Source organism: Dermochelys coriacea, chromosome 9 (genome assembly GCF_009764565.3).
Source record: "Dermochelys coriacea isolate rDerCor1 chromosome 9, rDerCor1.pri.v4, whole genome shotgun sequence".
Taxonomy (NCBI): domain Eukaryota; kingdom Metazoa; phylum Chordata; order Testudines; family Dermochelyidae; genus Dermochelys; species Dermochelys coriacea.
This window is the reverse complement of record NC_050076.1, coordinates 65166354-65189871: the sequence shown is the minus strand read 5'-3', so window position 1 is coordinate 65189871 and position 23518 is coordinate 65166354. Positions and strand designations below refer to the sequence as shown.

The 23518-nt window shown below is 51.5% G+C and overlaps 1 protein-coding gene across 1 annotated transcript; it reads left to right on the top strand.

Annotated features, from left to right (window-relative positions):
* The first annotated feature begins 719 nt into the window (after positions 1–719).
* Positions 720–21458, top strand: PRRG3 (proline rich and Gla domain 3). Its single transcript, XM_038415640.2, has 4 exons — positions 720–850; positions 6691–6732; positions 15221–15381; positions 15971–21458. The coding sequence occupies exons 2-4, from the start codon at positions 6726–6728 to the stop codon at positions 16505–16507; spliced, it is 705 nt and encodes a 234-aa protein (XP_038271568.1). The 5' UTR covers positions 720–850; positions 6691–6725; the 3' UTR covers positions 16508–21458.
* Positions 21459–23518: the final 2060 nt, after the last annotated feature.

Here is a 23518-nt window from a genome sequence, read left to right as displayed (position 1 = left end):
AGGCAGTGGGATGTGCTACTACCTATCAGCAGGGTGAAGCCTGGCCCATCTCATCCCATATCTTTAACTGCCCTGTCCGTGTGGACTGTGAGCTCTCTGGATAGGGCCTGTCCCTTACTATGTGTGGGTACAGCACCTGGCATAACAGGGTTGGGATCTCAGCCTTGACCTATAGCAAAGGGACCCTTCCCCATGACCCCAGCAGCTCTCTGGCTTGGCAGGGCTCCACTGGGAGGAACTTCCTTCCAAGTCTGGGGCAAGTGGAGAATTGTGGCTGAACATGCATGGTGGAGCCAGGTCTCGCTGCAGCCACACACAACAAGGCCCTGGCTTGGTGCGATGGGCCCAGACACTGCGGTGAGGGGCGCATCAGAGCCGCAGCGAGCGGAGACACCTCCCACAGCTTCGTGCCCACCCCCTGCAGCGGCCTGGCACGACCCATCCATTAGGACTACAACTCCCAGAGCACCTTGCGGCGCAATGGCCTTCAAACCCAGAAATGGGACGGCCCTTCCTTCAAAGGCTGCCCTCTGAGTGGACACAGCGGGCGGCAAGGCTCGCCCTTGTCACGCCGATTGGTCACGGCGGGAGACGCGGCCCTCCCTTCCCTTTTTGTGATTGGGCAGATTAGATGGCATGCTCACGCCTTAGCGGCTGAATGATTGGCCATAGACTTCTGCCAGCTCCGCCCCCGCTCTGTGATTGGACAGAGAGGGCGGCTCAGCCCCGCCCTGCCCCTTGTCCGCGGGTGGACACTGGTGGCTGCAGGCTTGGGCTGTGCCGGGCGGGCGGGGAGCCGTCGGCTCTGTGTGTGCGCGTGCGGGGAGCCCGGAGCTGCGGCGGGCATGAGGTACTGGGGGGAGGGGACTAGGGCAAGGGGAGGGGGGAATGGGAGGTACAAGGAGGGGTGGATGGGGAGGGGAGAAGGGGCAGGGCTGAGGGGTGGATGGGGAGGGGTAGGGGGTAGATGGGTGATGGGGAGGGGAGGGGAGAAGGGGCAGGGCTGAGGGGTGGATGGGGAGGGGTAGGGGGTAGATGGGTGATGGGGAGGGGAGGGGAGAAGGGGCAGGGGTGAGGGGTGGATGGGGAGGGGTAGGGGGTAGATGGGTGATGGGGAGGGGAGGGGAGAAGGGGCAGGGCTGAGGGGTGGATGGGGAGGGGTAGGGGGTAGATGGGTGATGGGGAGGGGAGGGGAGAAGGGGCAGGGGTGAGGGGTGGATGGGGAGGGGTAGGGGGTAGATGGGTGATGGGGAGGGGACAAGGGGTGGGTGTTTAGGGTGCATAGGGCTAGGACAGAGGGGAGGACTATGGGGCAGGGGAATGAGAGGAGAGGGAGTTTGGGGAGGGTAGTGGATGGGGAAATAGCGGGAGATGGAGAGGAAGAGCCAGGAGGCTAGAGGAAAGGAAGAGGAGAGGGTAGTGGGAGTGGGCCCATAGGGATGGGGGGGTGGATAGAGGAGCAGGGAGGGGGAGGGGGCCCATAGGGATGGGGGGGTGGATAGAGGAGCAGGGAGGGGGAGGGGGCCCATAGGGATGGGGGGGTGGATAGAGGAGCAGGGAGGGGGAGGGGGCCCATAGGGATGGGGGGGTGGATAGAGGAGCAGGGAGGGGGAGGGGGCCCATAGGGATGGGGGGGTGGATAGAGGAGCAGGGAGGGGGAGGGGGCCCATAGGGATGGGGGGGTGGATAGAGGAGCAGGGAGGGGGAGGGGCCCATAGGGATGGGGGGGTGGATAGAGGAGCAGGGAGGGGGAGGGGGCCCATAGGGATGGGGGGGTGGATAGAGGAGCAGGGAGGGGGAGCGGGCCCATAGGGATGGGGGGGTGGATAGAGGAGCAGGGAGGGGGAGCGGGCCCATAGGGATGGGGGGGTGGATAGAGGAGCAGGGAAGGGGAGGGGGCCCATAGGGATGGGGGGGTGGATAGAGGAGTGGGTATGTGGAAGGGGCTGGAGGAAGAATGAGATAGATGTCTGGGGTGGGGGCACTGTGGGGAGTGGAGGGGAAGAGGGGAAGAAATGGGGCAGGAGGAGGTAGGGTAGTGTGAAGTAGTATGACTTTTTGGGAGCTGGAGACAACCCAGGGCTGTGGGAATTGGGGGTGCAGTAGAGACTGGTGGAAGGCTGAGGGGTGTGCTAGAAGAGGGATGGTGCTGGGATTGAGGGAGAGGGTGGGCTTGGGGCTTTGGGCATTGGAGTAGAGAGAAAGGGGGTTGAGTCCGCCTTTGGGAATCAGGAGGGAGGCAGGAATGTCAGGGAAGTGGTAGGGAAGGAAAGAGGGGTTGGGATGGATGGGGGAGAGGGGAAGCACAGATGGCAACGGAGGGAAGAGTGAAACGAATCGGTACTTGAATGCTAAACTCCAGGGAGCTGGGAAAGTATCTGCTAGGGTGTGTGGGTGCTGTGGACTGTGGGGGAAGGTGTGTTCACTGGGGCTACTGTGGGATTCGGGGCAGGTCCAGGGGGCTGAGGCTGGAGCGTGCCTCGCTGGTACGTATCAGCTTGCACAGTTGTTTGCGAGCATACCACTCCAAACCTGGTGAGTTTTAGGATTGGTTTGTGGGGACGAATTCTGGTCCCATTGAGGGTTTGTGGGTTGGTTTGTGGGATGGCATCCTGGCCACTGTGGGGCTTTGTGGTCTCTGGGAATTGGAGCCTGTGGAGCCTTCCCCAATGTGTTGATCTTGGCTTTGAAAACAAAAATAGTTCTTAGAACTTGCAAAGCAGCTGGCATCCTTGGCGGTATGATGCCCAACAATCCGGCAGCCTCCCGACGTGCCACCACATGTCAGTGGTTTTACGGAATCCCGCAACCCGCTCCTGCGCTGGCAAGAAGATCGGGGGTTCTGGCTAACCTCTCTCTCTGCATACATCCTTCCCTCAGACCACACACCTACGCAGAGTCTGCCTGTATTGCTAGAGGTGGAGGACACCATATTCTACCAGCACAGTTTCCTCCTTCAGCATCATCGTTGGGTAGGGGGAGCCCGGGGGTTGCCAGGTCTGAAAGACACGAATGTGTGACTGCATCAGCATCCCCATTGCTGTATCCCTCACGCCTCCTCACCATTGCCATGGCAACCTCCTATTGATGGTGTATTTATAGAGGAGGAAAACACTGTTTAGAGAAGGAGGGAGGGGAACTGATCGGGTGGGCTTTGAGGCTGGGTTCTGGGTTTGGATTCCTTAGCTTTTTGTCATCCTTAGGCAGAAAAAATTAACTCTTCAGTGTCCTTTGAGGTGGAGTATTTTGTGTTCCAGATCCTGTGTTTTGTATGGGTGCCTATAATGCTGCTGTGTTCAGAAATGTGAAATACATGCCCAGAATATAAATGCATTTCTATATAATCTAAGTCACTTGCTGCTATGATACATGCACGTCAATCGTGTATAGTATACACATGAATATTGAAGTTCATATCTACCAGGTTGTTTTTCCATTGGATTAAATAGCCTTACTCCTTCGTGTTAGGAATATACTCATCTTCCTCACATGACCTGCATCCCATCAGATGGCCCTTTGCATGCATAATTCAAGAATTACCAGCCTGGCCTCAAGCTTATAATTAAGCTTAAAATATCAACTCTTCTTAAAATGATCCCCCCCCCACACACACATACCCCTGCCCCCTGAAATGTGTCCTCTCGCAAGAGGGGTGTACGCCATGAGACACCATGTGGCCTAATGAGCCAGGATTCCTGATTTCTAATCCCAGCTCTTGTCACTGACTTGTGTGAGGATAAATTAATGATTGTAGACCTTGTCCCTTTTAAGGGTTTGTGTGTAACCCTCTCCTGTTGTCACGTAAATCTTTATTTCTTAATGAAACCGAACATAAGCAAAAATTAGCCAGAGCAAAGCAACCTCTGATTATAGCCAATGCAACTGACCACGTTATAGTTACAAGTTCTCGACCTGTGTTACATCAATGTTTTAGGGACTGAAGTTTCCTTTATTGGGCTAACCAGAGCTTAGAAAAAATATCTGGTGTTGAAAGCATCTGTATTGGTCCAGTCTGTCTTCCTAGCCCCTGGTGGAATGTGAGATAACCTGATTTTAGTCTGCTATCTTGCTTTTTTCCTTCATCCCCACTTTAATTCCAGCATGTATTTTGCAGTCAATATTTCACAGACTGCTAGAGAATGCTTTAGGCCATCGAAATATGCATTCCATATGGCTACAGACGACTTATTTTCTGTGTCTAACCATTCTTGATACAACAGCTTCTAAAATCATGTAAGACATAGTTGTGGTGTTGATGGATAGAAATGTTAGTAATGGCCAAAAAGAGGTTGTGTGCAAGATTCACTACTCCCTGCCCTGTTGGGGTAAGAAAAAACTGCTGTTACTGGAAGCCTTCGGTTCCTGGGTTTTGAAGAGACGTGAGTTTTATTTCTAGCACTCGTGAGTAAAGTAACTGGGCTTAGAAACTGTTGCTGAACTATGTAAGGACTGATCTAGATCTGAGTATTGTAAATCCTGGACCTCAGACTAGTGTAGCTTTTATTTCTTGTTGTTTCTCCTCTTCCCCCTTCCCCCCCCAATAATAAAAGTAAAGTCTGGTGAGAATCTTTTTACCTCTCTGGTTTGCAGTGTCACTAGAGCCCCTGGGTGGAATTGGGTTCTGCTGTGCAGACCTGAGATTGGGGGGGAGAAAAGCTGGGGAATTCCTGTAACAATGCATCATGGGCTTGAGCTGGCTAGCAGAGCACGATAGGGAGGTGGTGGAATAGAGTCTGAAGGATCCTCTTGTCACTGGTGAATAGGAAATTGCTCGTGTGTGTGGAGGGACACCAGAGACTTCTGCATAATGTGATTACATTGTTTACAGCAAGTTAATCTTCCAAATGTAGTATTGCCTTCCTGAGTTTGCAGACAGCTGTAGTACCACTGCTGTGCTGTTAGTTTTGCCGTCCAGCATTAATGGAACTTTTCTCATTTGCGCTGCTGCTATTCAGTAGGTTGAGAAGCAGTGAAACAGTCAACAGTTGTCATTCTGCAGCTATGTGGGAAAGCTGTGAACAGCAGAAGCATCCACTGGAACAGTTCATGGAGGGGAAGGGCTCAAAAATAAATACATTGGAGGCTGTTGAGGGGCATGGGTAGAGTAGCAGTAGCCGGGAGGTGGGGGAAGGATAGAGTAGCAGGCTGCTCGATCCCTCTAAGCAGTGCTTTCCAGCACCCTCTTTTTTTAGCAGGTGGGGATACTATTACTATATTACTGTTACTCAACTTGTATTGAAGTGATGCTTTGGGCCCTGGTCCATTACTGAGGCCCCTATGTGCCAGGTGCTGTACAAACCCAAACAGCTTACGTTCTGTGAGTGTTTCTTCCTTCAGGTGGTTGGCGTATTCTCCCTAAAGTTAGCAGGTGCCAGGTGCAGTTTTCAAGCCTGTAGTACAGTATCTGTGTGCTGTGGAGATCGGCTTTGATCTGGCACCTCTGGGTGAAGAAATCTTGTTTGTTTCTCACCCTCTGGCTTGGCTCTGGGCTCCTGGCCATCTAACTCATCTTTCATTTTACGGACACTGTTCTGTATGCACCCAGGTGTCCAAACTCTCTTCTTCAAGGGCCTGATCCTGTGAGGTGGTTGAGCATCCTCAATTCCTATTGCCTTAGGGAGCTGAGAACACCCCAAGCAGCCTACATGAGTGAGGCTATACCAGTAGCTATGCCAGTAGAGCCGCCTAGAGGAAAAGCGGTATAAAGAGATCTTTTGCTGGTATGGTTGAACCACCAGCCCAAACGACATGAGCTATACTGGTAAAAGGACTCATGCTGGCAGCATCTACATGAAGGTTTTTGGCAGCCTAGCTGTGTTTTCACACCCCAATGTAACTATTCCAGGAAAACTTTGTGGTGTAGGCCTGGCCTCCACAGGTTGCAGGATCAGGTTTTAAGTTCTCAGACCAGTAAGGCTCCTAAGTGCACACTGTAGGTTTAGACTGGCTGGCAGAGCTTTCCTGGCCACGTAAGAGGCGCTGGCCTTGGAGCGAGGGGTAGTTAATGTTAGGGCAGCAGAAGTTGGACGTAGCCTGGCAGTGAACTTTAAAGTCTCCTGCGGTGGGGAGAGGTTGTAAAGCACTTTGCAAGCCTGCATGTTCTAGGCCTCTCGCCCACCAGCCTGAGGCTAGATGATATGAAGCAGCCAGTTAATATGTGGGGACTGAGTGTGCTACATCTCTCCTGCATGATGTGATGGAGCAGAAGCCATGGGGATGTTTTTACCCCCTCCTACTGAAGTGGGGCACATTGCTCACTGAGAGACAAAGATGTCCTGAGCTGACTGATGGGAATCCCTGTAGGCCTTGTGGCCTGCCTCTTGGGTACTCGGGAGTTATGCAGAGACACTGATATGCTCTGTCTTGAAGCCAGGGGATCTTGGGGCAGCCAGATGGACATGTGGGGTGAGAGGGCTGAAAGCGGGTGGGATGAGCTGGCGAGGGCCAGCTGCCATTCTGCGACATGTGGTGGGTACCAAAGGAACCTGGAGGCAGTATTGGGTGGGTCATGGTTTCCTGTAAAGATGATGGGTATATAGAGTTCAGCTGGGATCTGCAGCAGGCTGCCTAGGCTCCAGAAAAAGCCATCTTTCCCCATGGATCAGTCCCTGCTACTGGTGTGACCAAGGGCTTGGAACCACGGCCTGTGGCTTTGAGCCCTCCATGACTCTCCCATTTTCTTCCCAACAGGTAGGTGAAAGCCCTGAGTATCTGAGCAAGGCAGCATGGCAAGTAAGTATTTCCCAACGAGGGTCTCAAGGGCAGGGAGGGGCGAACATGGTGTCTTCACCTCTTCTGGAGCAAGGGGTGTTGGGGGATGGGTCTCTTGCATATGGTGGGGGAAAGGGCTGCCAGCCTCCTCTTTGAGAAGAGGGTAGGGAATAGTCTGTGTTGCCTTGGGTCTCAGAGTGGGGCAGTGTCATGGCCCCTCCTAGGATCAGAGGCTTGAGGCACGGCTCTGTCTCTTCCTGCACATCTCTTCACTGTGTGTTCCCAGGCTGCAGAGTCAGAGCCTGGTGTACAGTAGAACATTTGGGTTAATTGCTGGTCCCTCTCACATGCCTGTAACACACCAGGCACCCCCACCCAACTGCATTTTCAGTTATGCCACCATTTGGCTCAGCCTTGCTCTCACCACCTTATCAAGCCAGAGTGGGCACAGATTGCTGGCCTAATAGCCCCAGTCACGCACAGGGTGCTGCTCTGCCCTACCCACAGTGACTGGTCACTGCTTAGGCAGCTTGCCTGGTCTGCTTTCTATGCTGGGGCCATTTGGCTGGGGGCCTGTTACCTGTGCTGCCCAGGTGGTGGTGCTCATTTGTGCACCGTGTTCACAACAACCCACTTCTTCAGCAGTAATTTGACTTTGTTCTGCTCCAGCCACCAGCATGGCTCCTGGGAGTATGGTAGGGACAGATCTGAGAGTGCTGTGGGCATTGGTGACTAGCTGGGAAGGGGAGGTGACCCAGGCCCTGCAGTTGCTGTGTAAGCGAACAGCCAAGTAACCCACTGCAATGGCCGCTGCTTGGACTAGCGAGCTGTGCTGTGACAATATTGAGGGCCTGATTGCTCAGCACGATAAAGCTGGGACAACGATAGCAGGGTGGAAAAAGCATGTTTGATCTTTAAAGAGCTACTCTGAATCCTCCCTGCTCGCTCTTGTGTGCAACCTGATGTGCTGCTGCGTGGCACAGAGGCTGCGTTCAATGCTCCGCTGGGAGCTGAGGATAGCCCTGGTTCTGAAGCCAGACTGGGAGAGGCCAGGGATCTTGCTGGGATCTTGGGATCTGCTTGGGGCATGCCAGGATCCTGACCTGACAGTGGAGACAGCGGTCGAGCTGAGCCAGCAGGAAGAGCCGGGGGACGAGGGCTACTCTGTGCCAGGTACGCAGCTCTTTGTTATATATATTGTGCCAGTGGGGAGGCTGAGGGCAGGTGCAGGGGGAAGAGTGGCTTCTTATGGATGCTGCCATTAGTGCTTTTTAAAAGGCACTTGTCACCTCGGACAAGGGTGGAAGGGCCCACCTCTCCCCCTGCCCTGCCATCCCATCCCTGGCTCCACAGTTACCAAGCCCTTCCCCAATAATTCCCCAGTAACCCTGCCCAATGCCTTTCTGGCCATATGAGCCACGTTCACTGTTAGGGTGGCCATACCCAGCAGCCGCTGAGCAATGCCATCTGCTTGGACTCGAAGCTGGCGAAGTAAGGGGAGAAAACAAAATAACACAAACTGCAGCTTAAGCCTACAAATAAGAACTTGGTGGCAGAAAGCTACCTCTTGTCTGCTGTGGCCAAACGTTTGTGGCACTGCATCTGTTGGTCCCTGGGCCATGGCACCCAATTAGCATGCTGCTCTTATCTGGCCTCAATCATGTGCCATTCTGTCTGATTAATGCATGAAAGACAGTCATTGGCATATTTTGATATCAAAGTGATGTAGAGCTAACACAGGCCATGGGAGCTGCCAGGATAATTACTGTTTATCTTACCTGCTGTCAGGCGCTGAATGCATTGAAAGAAATCTACCGTGGATACCAATTAACCGTAATCCTTATTCCTTTGTGTCTGTAAATCTTTTGTCATGCTTGTGCTCCAGTGTACAGAGGGAGATCTTCAGGGCACACTCTGCTGTTGACAGTCACTGGGGCTCACTGGTCTTAGTGCCTTTGAAAATCTCTACCCCCCGCACCTCCCATCCAGTTTGGAGGCAATGCTTATTCCCCTTTACCCTGTAGAATAGGGGAGGGCAAACTACGGCCTGTGGGCTGGATCCGGTCCATCGGGGCTTTCGGTCCGGCCCGCGGGATTGCCAGCTCTGTGGCGCAGCAGGGCTAAGGCAGGCTCCCTGCCTGCCCTGGCCCTGTGCCACTCCCGGAAGCAGCCGGTACCACATCCCTGTGGTCCCTGGGGAGGGGAGGGGCAGAGGGCTCCATGCAGTGCCCTCACCTGCAGTCACCGCGCCCCGCAGCTCCCATTGGACGGGAATGGGGAACCGTGGCCAATGGGAGCTTTGGGCGGGAGGTGGTACCCGCAGGCGAGGGCAGCACATGGCAGAACTGCCTGCCCTACCACACCCCCAGGAGCTACTGCCAGACATACTGACCACTTCCAGGAATGGTGCAGGGCCAGGGCTGGCAGGGAGCCTGCCTTAGCCGCGCTGCTGCCACCCCAGAGCCGCTTGAGGTAAGCAGTGCCGGGTCAGAGCCCACACCCCGCACCCCTCCTGCATCCCACACCCCAACCCTCTCTCAAACTCTGCACCTCCTCCTGCACCCCAAATCCCTGCTCTGAGCCCCCTTCTGTACCCTCACCCCTCCTGCACCCCAACTCCTTGTCCTGAGCCCCTTCCTCCACACTGCATCCCGTCCCACACCCCACACTCCCTCCTGCACCCCAACCACCTGCCCCAGCCCTATATTCATGGTACTGCATACAATTTCCCCACCCAGATGTGGCCCTCGGGCCAAAATGTTTGCCCACTCACGCTGTAGAAGCTCATGCAACCCCTGCCTTCTCTGAGCCTGTCCCCCAGTGTGACTCCAGGGCTAACCTACCAACCTCCCACCTCGCTCTGATGTCCCTTGCTCACTCTTGCTGGGGCCATCGGCACGGACATGTCTCTGAGGCTCCTGTTTGCCTGATAAGTAGCCTTTGACTGTGTGGTTATACTGACTGTCAGTAGCTCCCCGTTCCTTCCTTGTCCTTCGTTCCAATGATTTAGCATCTCCACCCTTCTTGTAACAATTGTGAATTCTAAGGGGTCCTTGCGGGCTTCAGTCCAAGGAAAGCCTTTCTGGAGACACTGGCATTCAAAATGGAGCTAGAACAATGACTTCCATTGCGTTCCTTAATGATCCAAGGAATGATTGAGCTTTTGATTCCCTTATTGAAGCTCTTCATAGATTCATAGATACTAAGGTCAGAAGGGACCATTCTGATCATCTAGTCCGACCTCCTGCACAGCGCAGGCCACAGAATCTCACCCACCCACTCCTACGAAAAACCTCACCTATGTCTGAGCTATTGAAGTCCTCAAATCATGGTTTAAAGACTTCAAGAAGCAGAGAAGCCTCCCTCAAGTCACCCATGCCCTATGCTACAGAGGAAGGCGAAAAACCTCCAGGGCCTCTCCAATCTGCCCTGGAGGAAAATTCCTTCCCGACCCCAAATATGGCAATCAGCTAAACCCTGAGCATATGGGCAAGATTCACCAGCCAGATACTACAGAAAATTCTTTCCTGGGTAACTCAGATCACATCCATCTAATATCCCATCTCAGGGGATTAGTCCTATTTACCCATAATATTTAAAGATCAATTACTTACCAAAATCACATTATCCCATCATACCCACCATATCCCATCTCCTCCATAAACTTATCGAGTAGAATCTTAAAACCAGATAGATCTTTTGCCCCCACTGCTTCCCTTGGAAGGCTATTCCAAAACTTCACTCCTCTGATGGTTAGAAACCTTCGTCTAATTTCAAGTCTAATTTCTCTTATTTGTTTCTTTTCATTGTAGACGCCAGTACAGCACCGTGGATGTCCCAGAGCAGGGAACAGGCCAGGTGGCACAGTGTTGGAAAGGCTGGAAAACCTGAGGTCCAGGAAAAGCAGGAACAGGCTTGTCACTTCAGGAAACACAGAGGGAAACTCAAAGGAGATCGGAGCGAGTGTTCCAGTGCAAGGAGGAGGAAGTGAGATGCGCTTCTGAAAGACTGGATGCGTCAAGGCAGGAGGCCGAGGAGCTAGTGCCAGGCTATTTCCAGAAAGATAGGAAATGACTTGAGGATAGACAGCTCCATTATGAAATCTTCACCCAGTGCGTGAAGGCTGAAGAGCAGATGACAGCCAAAGCTGACCCAGCAACCGATCCCTGCATCATCTGCTCAATACATCCCTGCTAAGCTGTCCAGTGCTCCTCTCAGGACAGCTCCCTCACAGCCATTCCCCATGAAATTCCTTCACAAAGACTGAAGAAATGAAAGCTGGGGCCCCAGCAAGATGCACTTGATGACTGTAAAATAGTCTCTCCATTCCCATTGTTTTTGTAAATATGTTACTCTGGTCTAGTATTGCAACTGGCCTGCATCTTTGTGTAATAAAGTAGATTCTGGAGAAGTCATTGTAATTCACATCTTTCATATTGTTCTTTATTATCCATGTCGAGCTGTCTGCGGTGACTCAGGAGCATGACTACCAACCTCAGGGCAGACTGCTAAGAACCAGGGCACAAACCCCAAATTGCCTGCGAGTTCTATACTTGGATTTCACCAACTATTAAGTGTAAACTCCGGCTCTGTAACAGCCTTAACATGGAGTCATGTTATATACTGATATCAGTTGCACCTTAGATCTCACACTGAAGACAACACTTGTAACCAATCCTATAATAAACTATTTAAAGATTTAGTAAATAGAAAAGGAAATGAGTTATTTACAAGATTCAAGCAGGTAAATATAAATATACAAATGAGTTACAATCTTAAGTTTCAAGAGGTAAAAGCTTCTATAAAAAGCAAGCTCTATATGTCCTTTAGGGCTAACCTGGACTAAGCTCTGGGGATCTTTTGCTTATGCATAGAAAATCTTGCCCCCCAGAGTCCAAGCATCATAGAGATCCAGTTCTTTATTAAGTGTTTTTTTTTTTCCTGTCTCTCCATGCAGGGGACTGGACTGGATGACCTCTCAAGGTCCCTTCCAGTCCTATGATTCTTTGTGCTCTGAGTTGTGAACTCAGCTGATGGGAGCAATCCACTTGCATGACTCATCTTTGTGGTGGGAGGAAGAGCAGAGCAACAAATGTCTTTTGTTCTCTTTAATGTTCTACAATAGTCCATCTGATGTTGATGGGCCTTCCTCTTGGCCAGGACGTAACACCTTCTGTTGGTGACTAGCACTTTACACTAGTTAATGTCTCTCTTGTATGGTGATTTACAGCATCACAGAAGTTTACAATACAAATGCTTAAATATTACTTGCAGCGTCTGTATCCCATATTTTAAGGTGAGATTAATGCATGCAGCAACTCACAAGCAATCTGTAAAGGCTAAACATGTTGTTAAATTCTCATACCTATTTTAATAACACTAACACACAGGTGAGCCAGACTGCTTCCAGCTGTGTATTTTTCAGTGATCAGTTGAGACATGGGGACGTTGGCATGAGCTGCCACCTGATCTGCCAGTGTCACAATCCATACAACAGCAGTTCTCTCTTCCATAAACTCCCTCACCAGAGCAAATATTAATAAACCACAGGGAAAAAAGTAAATGCAGTAACCCATCAAGTGTATCCCATCATGACCAAAAGATGGTGGCATGTCATAGCAGTAATTGCTAATACACATCAATGCCTCTGGAGCAGTATACTCCATAAAACCATTCACCATACCAGTTGAGAGTAGGAAAAATGAAGGTCACATGAAAACATAAGGAGAAACCTGCCACCAATATAGCAACAAATGACTCCTAGTTAAAGACAAGGTAACGTTTTTAGTTAACTGCTCACATGATCCTTCTTCTAAGTCCTGCCATTAGTTAGAAAGTGTGTGCACAGAGCACTTATTATCTGGGCAAATCGCAGGCTGTGCTAATGAACAACTGCTTCATGTGTAACAGTTTGGCTGCGTGTAAGTTGCTTCAAATCCCGCTGCCCTCTCACTCCGTTGTGCACAGGAGACCTTGCCTTTGCTTTCACATGGATTTTGCAAAATGCATGTGATTGCAGAGATAATTGCTACAGTAGTCAGTGAAGTGTCATGACTGGTAACCCACCTGGCCTTGTTTCCCAAATGTGCACTGTCCTGGGTACAGGTCTCTGGGTTCGTGCCATCTGGGAATGGTTTCATGAACTGAGGCACTGGTTGGCCTGCTGGGTGACCCTGAACTGCTGTGGGGATGGAGACCCCATCACTGCCTGTGCCGTTCAGTGAGAGTGGGGTTCCCCTTTGTTCTTCTGGAATTGTCCAGAGTGTTTGACCATTCTCCTGTGTGCTCTGAGCACCCTGGGTATGTTTGCATGATCTTTGTGTGATCCCTGATTATTTAAATCCATGAATTCTCTTTGCCACCTTGGCTGCTCTGAGCACATGCTACTGCATGGAATGCCATGCCATTGCGAGAGTCTGAAACTAGCACCTGCTGGAGACTTCCCAGCCCCAAACTGGGACCCAAGGGAGAAATAACTGTCCTGGGTGGATAGCTTCCACAGGGAAATCGCCACTCTTCGGCAGGGTGATTGGCTGTCTCCTCCTTGTGGGCTGGTGCTTCCGCACTGGGGCTAGTCCACACCCACTGCACTGAAAAGTGTACTTCCTTAGTATGAAGTTTTGCAGCTGCTTGCTACTCCTCACAGGTCCTGAACCACTTGGTGTCCCCCGTCTGTGGCATGGTGTGGACCCAAAGTGAGATTTCATCTGTGGAGTGTCATCCTTGTGTACTGAACAGATCCAGCCACAGGTGGGGTAGGGGAATGAGCATTGCAGCCGAAGCTGCGTGAACTGCTGGTATTGGTCTCTGGTTCTTCACAGATGCTGTCAGGGCTCTCTGTACCTTGTAGCAGCTGTCGGATGCACCTCAGGATGGCTCCTCCAAAGCTCCAGCTGGAACCATTCCTGAGCTGAGCGTTTGTCTTGGCCTGTTTGAGAAAGGGAGTTGGAAATAATGCCAACTCCTGGGGAACTATGGGAGTTTGGCCTCATCTCCGACAATCCCTCTGGGATCACAGAAGGCCCTTTAGAGTCTCCCACCCTACAGTGGTGTACTGGGAACGTGGGATTGGTAATGCAGCATAAGGGGCGGGGGGAGTGGGGGAGAGCACAGCTAGCATAGGTGCATTGGCCCATGGGTACTTAGACTGGCATTATCCCCTGCTGCAGCTATCATGGGTCAGCGCTGGTGCAGATGCCGCCTAATCTGCTGGCCTATAATGTAGCTGCAGCATAGGCTGTGACGATGACGTAGAGAAGGGCTGCAAAAGCCCCAATCTCCTTCCCTCGGATGGTGGTGCCTCTTAACCGAGAGTCCCTGCTCATCATTGGTTCTGGCAGCAGATAGACGCATGGCGCTTTGGTTCTCCTGAGCAGTGGTGGTGCTGCCGGCAACGCAGCCTGCCTTTGGAGGGCTCAGACTCTCTGCCTCAGGAGCTCCTGTTCCTCCATCCATGCCTCTTCCCTGTGCCCTGGGGCTGCCTCCTCCTGTTGTGGCCATAAATGGGGCAGTGCCATAGCGCTACCAGTTGTGCTCTGGTCCCCTATTGCAATGGGTGCTTTGCCTCTAATTCAGCCAGTGGTTCCCAGCCTATTGAACTGAGTGCACGTGTTGTTGTAAGGAACCAGGGCAGGTGGTACAGGATGGTTGGATCAGCCCAGATTGGGTGTTGCATAGGTATCCAATGCCGTTAGACAGGAGACTGCAGGTGGGTGATATTGCAACAGGAGACCCTCAGTCACATGCAGGGAGCAGCAAACCAAAGGGCAGGGTTTTAACATGAACAATATACCTCAGGTGTGACTAAGATCTCCCTGGAGCTTGGTCAATGCTTTTAGTGGACGTGGCCCAGAGTCCCTCCGTGATCACCACTGCATTGTGTGGGTTGATTGCAGGGTGGGTTCTGATCTCCTCCCCCGCATCCCAACAGCACTGGAATTAGCTTGGGCAGAGGGGTGGGACAGACAATAGCACCGAGGGCCTGAAGTTACAACCAGCCCGGTGTAGCACTCGCACGTTTTCCCCTCAGTCTAGTCACGCCCGCTCTTTGAAGCATTCAGGGCTGTTGAGAGAGGGGGATGGGCTGTGGTATGGCACTGCCAAGGTCATTGCATTCTGCTGATGCGGGGGTGGGAACTATTAAAACTCTACTTGTGAATCTCTCTTGCCATTGTCCTCCCTCAGCCCAGCGCATGGTTCCCGTCTGGCTCCATCACGCTAGCACTGGCCAGCTTGATCCTAGGCAGCGGGAGAGCCTGTAAGGGCTGCTCAGCGCCTGCTCTACCCTCTGTCTGGTAGGCTGTTGTGCCCTTTTAGCTAGCGGGACTGGGTGGGTGAACTCTAGCACTGGGCTGTGTAGCATAGCCAATGGGCACCTGTGCTGCTGGGTACCCAAAGCTGCCACCTGTGTAGTAGCCTGTTCCCTGTGGCAGCGAGAGGCCGCTCGTTGGATTGTGGTGGGGCTGGATGTGTTGGAGTCCTCAGCGCCTCTCTGTGTTGTGTGTTTCAGTGTTCCTGGGGGCCAAGAATGCCCACTCGGTTCTCAAACGCTTCCCCCGGGCCAACAGCTTCCTGGAGGAGTTCCGCCAAGGCACTATCGAGCGAGAGTGCATCGAGGAGATCTGCAGCTATGAGGAGGTCAAGGAGGTGTTTGAAAACAAGGAGAAAACGGTACATGGGGGGTGAGGTTGTGGGGAGCAGAGCCTGAGGAGATGGAATAGCTTGAGCCCTGAGGGAGGCATGAAGGAGATGGAGGGGAGAGAGAGCGGATTGCCCTGTCCATGAGGTGGTTTGTTCCCTGGATGTCAGCAGGAAACCTGAGCTCAGCTCACCTGTCCCACGCAACGCCATCTCCCTGCCAGGTGTCCTTGCACTGTGAGCCATGGTGTGGGCAAGGCATTGCTGGCACTGCCACCGTGTGCTTGTGGCACACTCCCTGCCCCCCAGTCTAACCAGGACAGGAGGTGTTGCTAGCACAGGGGCCCTTAGCCTCTCATTTGGCCACTTGCTGCTGTCAGGGCGAGAGCCCAGAAACCTGTGCACTGGTTCCCATGTCTCAGGTACTGGCTCCCAGGTTTGTGCTCCATTGGAGGGGAACCAGTAGGCGGTGGCGGAACAGTTCTACCTCAGCTACAGAGTGGAAGTCGGGCATGTAAGCGAGCAGCCCCTTGCGGGTGCCCTCTTCCTTCGGCCCCCAAGCTGAGGGGCACTGCTCTGATATGAACGCCTGTGACTGGTGCTGGTTTGTTCCCCTCTGCAGATGGAGTTCTGGAAAGGATACACCAACTCTGTCTACTCCGTCAAGGACCCCGGGCAGGGCACAGAGCGCTCAGATGCCATGTATGTGGTGGTGCCTCTCCTGGGAGTGGCTCTGCTCATAGTCATTGCCCTGTTCATCATCTGGAGGTGTCAGCTGCAGAAGGCCACGCGCCACCGTCCCTCGTACGCCCAGAACCGCTACCTCGCCAACCGAGCGGGCCGCAGCCTTCCCAGGGTCATGGTATACCGAGAGACATCTCACAGCCAAGGGGAGGGCCAGTCCCAGCGCGAGCCAGGCAGCAGGGTGCCTGCTGATGGCAGAGCAGGAGGCAGCTCCCAGCTGGATGGCACTCTTTACCCGCCGGAGCATTCCGTCTCAGTCCTCTCCAGACTGTCTAGCGCCACCCCTCCCCCTTCCTACGAGGAGGTGACCGGGCACCCGGAGAGCAGCAGTGGCGAGGAAACCAGCATCTCCTACAATGACCCACCGCCCAAATACGAAGAGATAGTGGGAGCGGCCCCTGCCTTGGGCAAATAGTGGCGCTAGCTCCCTGCGCCTGGACCCTCCTTTTGGTGTAATTCTCTCTTTCACTTTTACTAGACGATGCCATCACAGAAAAGCCTTACCTTCTTCGCTCACCAAAAATAACCGTCCCTAACGGGGTGGAGGGTGGCACTAGAGTCCAGGCTAGGGTGCAGTGGAGAGCAGCCACCGATGCAAGAAGGCACAAGCCCTGGAGATCCCCCCTTTCCTGCAGCCACAATCCAGCTCGCACAGGCTCTGCATGGAGAGAGACCAGCCCCCGAGAGGCACCCTGGCAGGTTGTGTTAGGTTCCTTGGTGCCCATGATCACTGGGGTGAAGGGATCTCGCAGCAGTGGAATTCCTCTCCCTGTATCCCAGCAAAGCCCCATTTCTTTTTGTAGTGGGAAGAGCAGAGCAGCATGAACAAAACCTTCCCAAGGGGCAAGAGGTGCTTCCTGCCCACCCCAAACAGGCAGCTCTGCCCATGCGACATGGCACTCACAGAAGCGAGGAGGGGTGCTCTGTGGAGCGCCAGGCTGCGAGAACAGAGAATGGCCCCGCCAGCCCTTTCCCATAAGTGCCATAACAGCAGGAGATGAGTGGCAGATTGTCGCTGGCCCTGTGGGGGTTCTCGGCGGTGTGTTCAATCCAAAAAATAGTATATTGTCGTCCTGTGTTTGAAACAGCCACATTGCTGCCTCGGTGCCCACCTCAGCCCCACTGCATATGCACACACTGTCCCTGGTATCCATGGCGCTGAGATGCCCATAAACATGGGACCAGCGAACAGATCCTTTTCAATGTTTCTTACAACATCCGTCAGTGGAGCTGATGATGGTTTGTGCCTCAGCAGTCGTGTTGCTCCTACGTCTGGATGAGGTCCTGTTTTTCCCTGCATCTGGACTGTGGGATCTTTATCTGTGAGAGGGTAGGGGATGGTCCTGGCTATTTCACTGCTCACTTGTTTAGCACTGATACTTTATTTTGCCTTTGGAAGATTTATTTTTTCTTGGTTTCTTGCCAGGGGTGTGTGTGAATGTCAGACACTTGAGATCCCTGTACAGCTTTGCACAAGGGGTGAAACAAATCCACTCTCTAGCTCTGTTACCAGGATCAGTGAAACAGATGCAGTTTATATCGTCCTCCTCCCTCTTCTCTGCTCATTCTGCCCATCTGCATTGTTGTGATCTTCTGCGGGATGCGGCTGCAACCAGGGAGATGTTTTGTGATCCTGTATCTTATTTCCAAAGGGGAATATCCCGGGGGCTAGCGCCTGTGTAGAGAATGTCTCTAGAGGTGGGGACTGGGGTTTGTGTCTCACTGATCACTGCTTTTCGTAACATCTGTTCTAGTGAGCGGTGCTTCTGTAACAATTGGGGGTGAGGGTGTTGAGCTGGGATTGTCCTCTTGTGCCTCCTGTCTCTGTGTGTGGCTGAGGCAGGTGGGCAGTGGTCTGTCCTTTTGCCCTGCATGACGCCAAATCAAAGATTGTTCTGGCAGATTTTTAAGGTTCTTCCCTTTCTTTAAGTGTGGGGATGCCTCTTCCTCCTTGACCCTTCCCCGTTCCCCTCCCAGACCTCTGCCAGGGCCTCTCCCACAAATTGGACACAGTTAAAGAGGATGTCTTTCCATCCCATTCCTCAACCCACCGTGCTCCAGCTTCCTATACCAGTGCAGTCTGTGAACTATCTGCAGAAAGGGATGCGTTGAACTACATGCTCACCAGGCTGGAGGCAGATGCAGTGCAGCATCCCTGCCATCCTGCACCCCAGACGTGCTTCCCCATGTCCATTGCAGCTTTGCTTCTGCGGGACCATCAGCTCTGCAAGGTGAGGATGTGAGACTGGTCTCCAAGGCCCATAGCGTGATCTGTGCTGAGGCTACTGTACAGAACCTGCTAAGGCAGAGGGGAATCCCTGGGGCTTTGTGAGGTCAGGGTGAATTGACTTGGGATCGTAGGGCCTGGTGCACCTGCCAGGGTAAGGCAAGCATGACTTGCTCAGCGTCTTGTGCTGCCCCTTGCTGCCTTCTGGAGCTCACACAGTTGGCAGGGCAGAGCTAGAGGAGGCAGAAGACACAGATAAGGGAGAGCAGACGAACAAGGGAAAGGGGAGGGGAATTGTGGGTGAACATGCTCTTGTGAAGTAAAGTGGGGGAAAGAGGAACTCAGTGCTGTCCAGCCCATAACTCAGAGGAAGCCCCTAGACACTCAGCCGCTCTAATTAGCCAACTGAACCGTGCTGCCATCAGCTCAGGTGCTTTGCGATGTTTCTGTTCAGCAGGAAGTGCTGTGCGGGAAGTTGCCGGGGCTGGTGGACTCTTTCCCCTCCCCAACCCCTGGCAATGTCTCCAGAGGCTGGGGCTGGCCATATGGGTAGGAGGCATTTTCTGCATGGTGCGTGTTTGATACAAGCCACTACCAAGCTTCACAAATGTGACTCTCTGTTGAAGATCCCATGTTCACAGCATTGTGCTTTATATGCAGCCAGGAGGTCAAATCTCCACTCTTTCCTAGGACTTTTGATCACCTGTAACTGTAAAGAGATCTATGAAACATTACAAACATACAGGGGCTGTATGTTGTGGGGCAGATTGTGGTTAAGGCATAGGACTGGGAGCTAGAAGGTCTGGGTTCTGGCCCTGTCACTGAGGCAGTGTGTGACCTTGGGACAGTCACTTACCCTGTCTGTGCTTCAGTTTCCTCCTCCAGACAGACAGTAGCTTGTGGAGGTGTTGTGAAGCTAAATTCATTGCATGTAAAGTGCTTTGAGGTCCTTGGATCAAGGTACAAACGATCCAGTGCAAGATAAATGGGCGGAGCTTAGGAAAGTTCCCTATAAGATTCTGCAGCTTCTTTTGAGCTTCCTCAGTCTGCAGAGGACTCTTCTCCTTATGGGTTTAAGAGTGCTTTGGTGCGTGGACATGGATTGGATTATCTGTGGGGTTTCCCTAGGGGCTGTGTTGAACTTGAGGCTATAGGGCTACCAGTTTAAAACCAGAACGTGTTGTCAGACTCTCTAGAGTTGCAGTGCACACTCCCTGGCCCAGCTTTCATCAGCAATAGTGGACTTCATGCTCCCATGCGGCTCCCTCATATCTGTTCTTGGGCCAATTTCAGAATGCATGGAATGTGCAGAAATTGAGGGTGTGGGCTGATTTGGCTAAGGCCTGGATTTCACAGAATATTGTCAGCATTTTTTTTTTTAAAGAAACAAACAGTGTCAGATGCACTGATCATGTTTGGTTTTCTAAATATCTTTTTTTCAAAAATCTGTGTTTTACTCCCTGACTTTTTATTGGGGTCAGAACATTGAGAACCGAACATCATGAGTAGTTACAGAGAGCAACTTAATTAAACCGTGGACCAAATTCCTTGCTCTTACAAGGGCACAACTCCATTGTCATACACCAGCTGTGAATTTGGCTCTCTGACTGACACCACCTTTGTTATTGTTTCCCAGTGGGCTTTTGCCTCACTCCAAATTCTTTCCTTCTCTTCCCCTCTCTTCAAAAAACAGAAGCACAATGAGCACTGTAAAATCAAAGAGGAACCCCAGCAAAATGTTTAATGAAACCACCAAAAACATTGTGCCTCAAACTTCCCCAAGCTCTTTAAACCTCTTCTGCAGTCCTGTGAATCTAAAAGCTGCAACATTGTGCAAAGGCAGAGGAGCCAGACAGTGAAACTGACAAAGATCAGAAAGAAAAGGAGGACTTGTGGCACCGTAGAGACTTACAAATTTATTTGAGCATAAGCTTTCGTGAGCTACAGCTCACTTCATCGGATGCATCATGAAAGCTTATGCTCAAATAAATTTGTTAGTCTCTAAGGTGCCACAAGGACTCCTTTTCTTTTTGCAAATACAGACTACTCTGAAACCAGTGATCAGAAAGTGACCCATGGCAGCGTGGCCATGAAATGCATCCAGTACACAAATGGCATAAAGTAAACTCTGTTTGCTTTTAGGAATCCACAGCGTTGCTAATAACACTGGAAGGCTAATTCTGTCTTGCAGGGTCTGATATTTAACTGGGAGATGTCCCCTTTTCAAAGCTGCTTTGGAAAAGTAGCTGATTACTGGATCCGAACAATGGTTCAGCTCTGTTACTTTCTTGAGGAGAAATGGATTATTGGTGATGTTTGTGTTGTGTCCATGAGTTGCACAGTGCACTTATGTCCTGACTGGTACAAGGACCCACAGCTCACACTTAGGATAAGCATGAAAGGAATTACTGAGGGAACGAAACTGCCCATAATCTTGTTGCATGCCATCTTGGAAAGCAATCCGGTTGCTTCTCTGAGTTGCACCTCCAACTGTCTCTTTTACAACCCTGCTGGTGAATTCCTCATTGCAAGGAGCTCTGCTTAGCAAGGGGGGCTCCTGCTCTCTCCCTTGTGCCCCCCTTCTTGTTGGCAGCCCCCCGATGTGGTGGTCTCACTGTGCTAGTATTGAAACGTCCAGCACTGCCATCCCTATAATGTTACCAAGCACAAATCTCCCCCTACGAGCACCTGAAAGGATATTTCAGCTGGGTGGAAACTCCCGTCACTACATATACCTCTCAACTGTCCCAGGTTTGCCTCTGGCCCAAGCACATCCCGTGTTCTCTCTCCTTCGTTCTGGAAAACGTCTGACAGCAGAAAGGTGGACTCAGGAAACTGAAGGTTAGAGAAAATGTTATTTCTGTTCCAGGCGCCACGCTTGCATTATTTGCAGATGCTTGCACTACTGTTTGTTGTCTCTCTCTCCTTCTGGATCTGTGTTCCACATGTGGGCCTTAGTGGGCTGAGAGGTGTATATGGTCTGTAGCCGGAGCCTGAAAAGGAACAGAGGGAGATAGATGGGAATTTATTCCTCTCTCTCTCTCTCTCTCTAATATTCACAGTAATTAACCCTGCGGTTTGTACTCTGTAAAACTTGGTATATTTCTGTGCCAAAATATTATTTATTAAAAAAAAACCACTGTCAAAATTGTTTAGTGTGACTTTTCTTTTAACTGAACTAACTTGTTTGTTCCAAGTTACTCTGGGGGGTCAGCTCCTTTTTAGGATGGAGGACTTCTCTGTGGGCCCAGTTCAGCCTTGCACCTTGTGTAGTCATTTACATCAGTGCAAAGTGAAGCACTATGAAATCACAAGGGTACTATTTTTCACCCCTATTGTACAAGTGTAAATAGCAACACAAGGTACAAGGTTTCTGGATGAACTGGGCCCTGTGTGCCTTTTATGGACTAGCTTTCTAACTTGGATGAAGGTGATCAATAAACTGGGCTTGAAATGAAGGACTAAAGAAGGCTGCATGCAGGGCTAGAGCTGGCATTATGCTTATTGAGAGAGAAAAAATTGCATGAAATTCATCTTTGAAACTGTACTTGCAGCTCATTGAACGCTGTGCTGGAAACACAGGGCGTGTTGTCTTCAGGTTACAGCCCAGCACTGGCTAGAGTCTGTTTTGGACTGTGACCTCTGTCACTCTGTAAAGTGGGAATAATGTTTACTTCACAGGCACATTGGGAAGATTAGCCCGTGCTGTGATATTTAGAGCACAGCTCGAGAGCCTTGTCTGGAAGGCAATATGCACTGGTCTGGTTTCTGCCTACCAGTGTCCCTGCCAAGCGATCAGCTGTCTGGCTGACCATCCCCAACAGCCTCCCCAGTGCCAATGCACCAGGAATGAAAACCAGAGGGAAAGGTGTTGTTTGCTGATGGCGTGTTCAGCGCAGGGAATGAAATGCCGTCCTCAACCCACGGAGCTGACATTTATGAAGAGAATACTGCTAACAAGCAGGGCCCAGGGGGTTTCTTGGGTAATATTGATTGGCTGCAGTTATAGCCCTGATGTGAACTGCTGCCATGACCTTTCAAGCAGCGTTCCAGGCTAAGGTTGATTAAATGTAGGCAGTGGTGATGTGGGGTGAGATTTGCACAGGGACCTACAAAGCATTCAGGAGCATTAAGTCCCATGGTCTTTTGGTGGGACTTGTGCTCCCAAGTTGCTTAGGCATCTTTGAGAATCTCCCCCATAAACAGCAGGATGGAGGCAGCTTGGGGTTTATCTTAAACCCTTTTGTGACCGGACTCTATGGCCAGGAATTGAATCTCAAGCCCATGGCTCCAGGAGGGTGATTCAGAACTCCTTAAAACTGGCCATACTTTTGCATCATCTCATACCACTTAGCAGGTAGTAACCCTCGACAGGTTGATGTGGCGCTGATGGAGGCTCCTTCTTTGCTGAGGCTCTCAAAGGACATTTAGGCCTGGCACATGGGTTTTGTTTGGATTTAAACTTTTCCATGCCATGCTTGCAGCCCACATAAGGACATGCCCCTGCTGGAGCTTCTCAAAGTAAAACTAACTAGAGATGCACCACTGAAACCGACCAGCGTACATTGTCCAGAGTAAAAGATGCAAAAATAAACAACCACAATAAATGGGTCAAAGGAAATGAGAGGGTAACGTTCTTCAGTTTCCATGCTCTAGCATGCCATTGAGCATAGGTGCTCAGAGAGCCCAATCACGTTTTTAAAAATACATATTTTAACCTGATCATGTCACGTTTTTAATAACAAAACCATAGTGTTGTTGAGAAGGATTTCCATTGAATGGTAGATAGTTTGTGGAGTGGAGGATGGGGGGAGATTAACAGCCAGGCTCCCCAGTAATAGCGCTGTGATACAGTACAGAGCTGAGACTCCAGCCCCATCGAATCCCCAGAAAGCATGTTTCTCTTACACCCTCTAGCAAGTGCATGGTCCCAATCTCTCTGGGGACTGAGTTCCAGAGCAGAGAGCCTTCCACTGCCATTGTCCCACTTCCAGTCCCGCAGAGTGCTAATCTAGTGACTGTCAGCAGGAACACCCGTCTGTGAGGGTGGAGCAGCCTCATGGGCAGCCAGGGTGTTGTAGATGGAAAGCACCTTAAAATGTCACTCAGGAGACTGTAACTTCAGATGGGGAAAACACAGTTGGAGCAGAGGAATTTTTCACAATCCTGTGTTCACACTAATACTTAGATCGGAAGCTC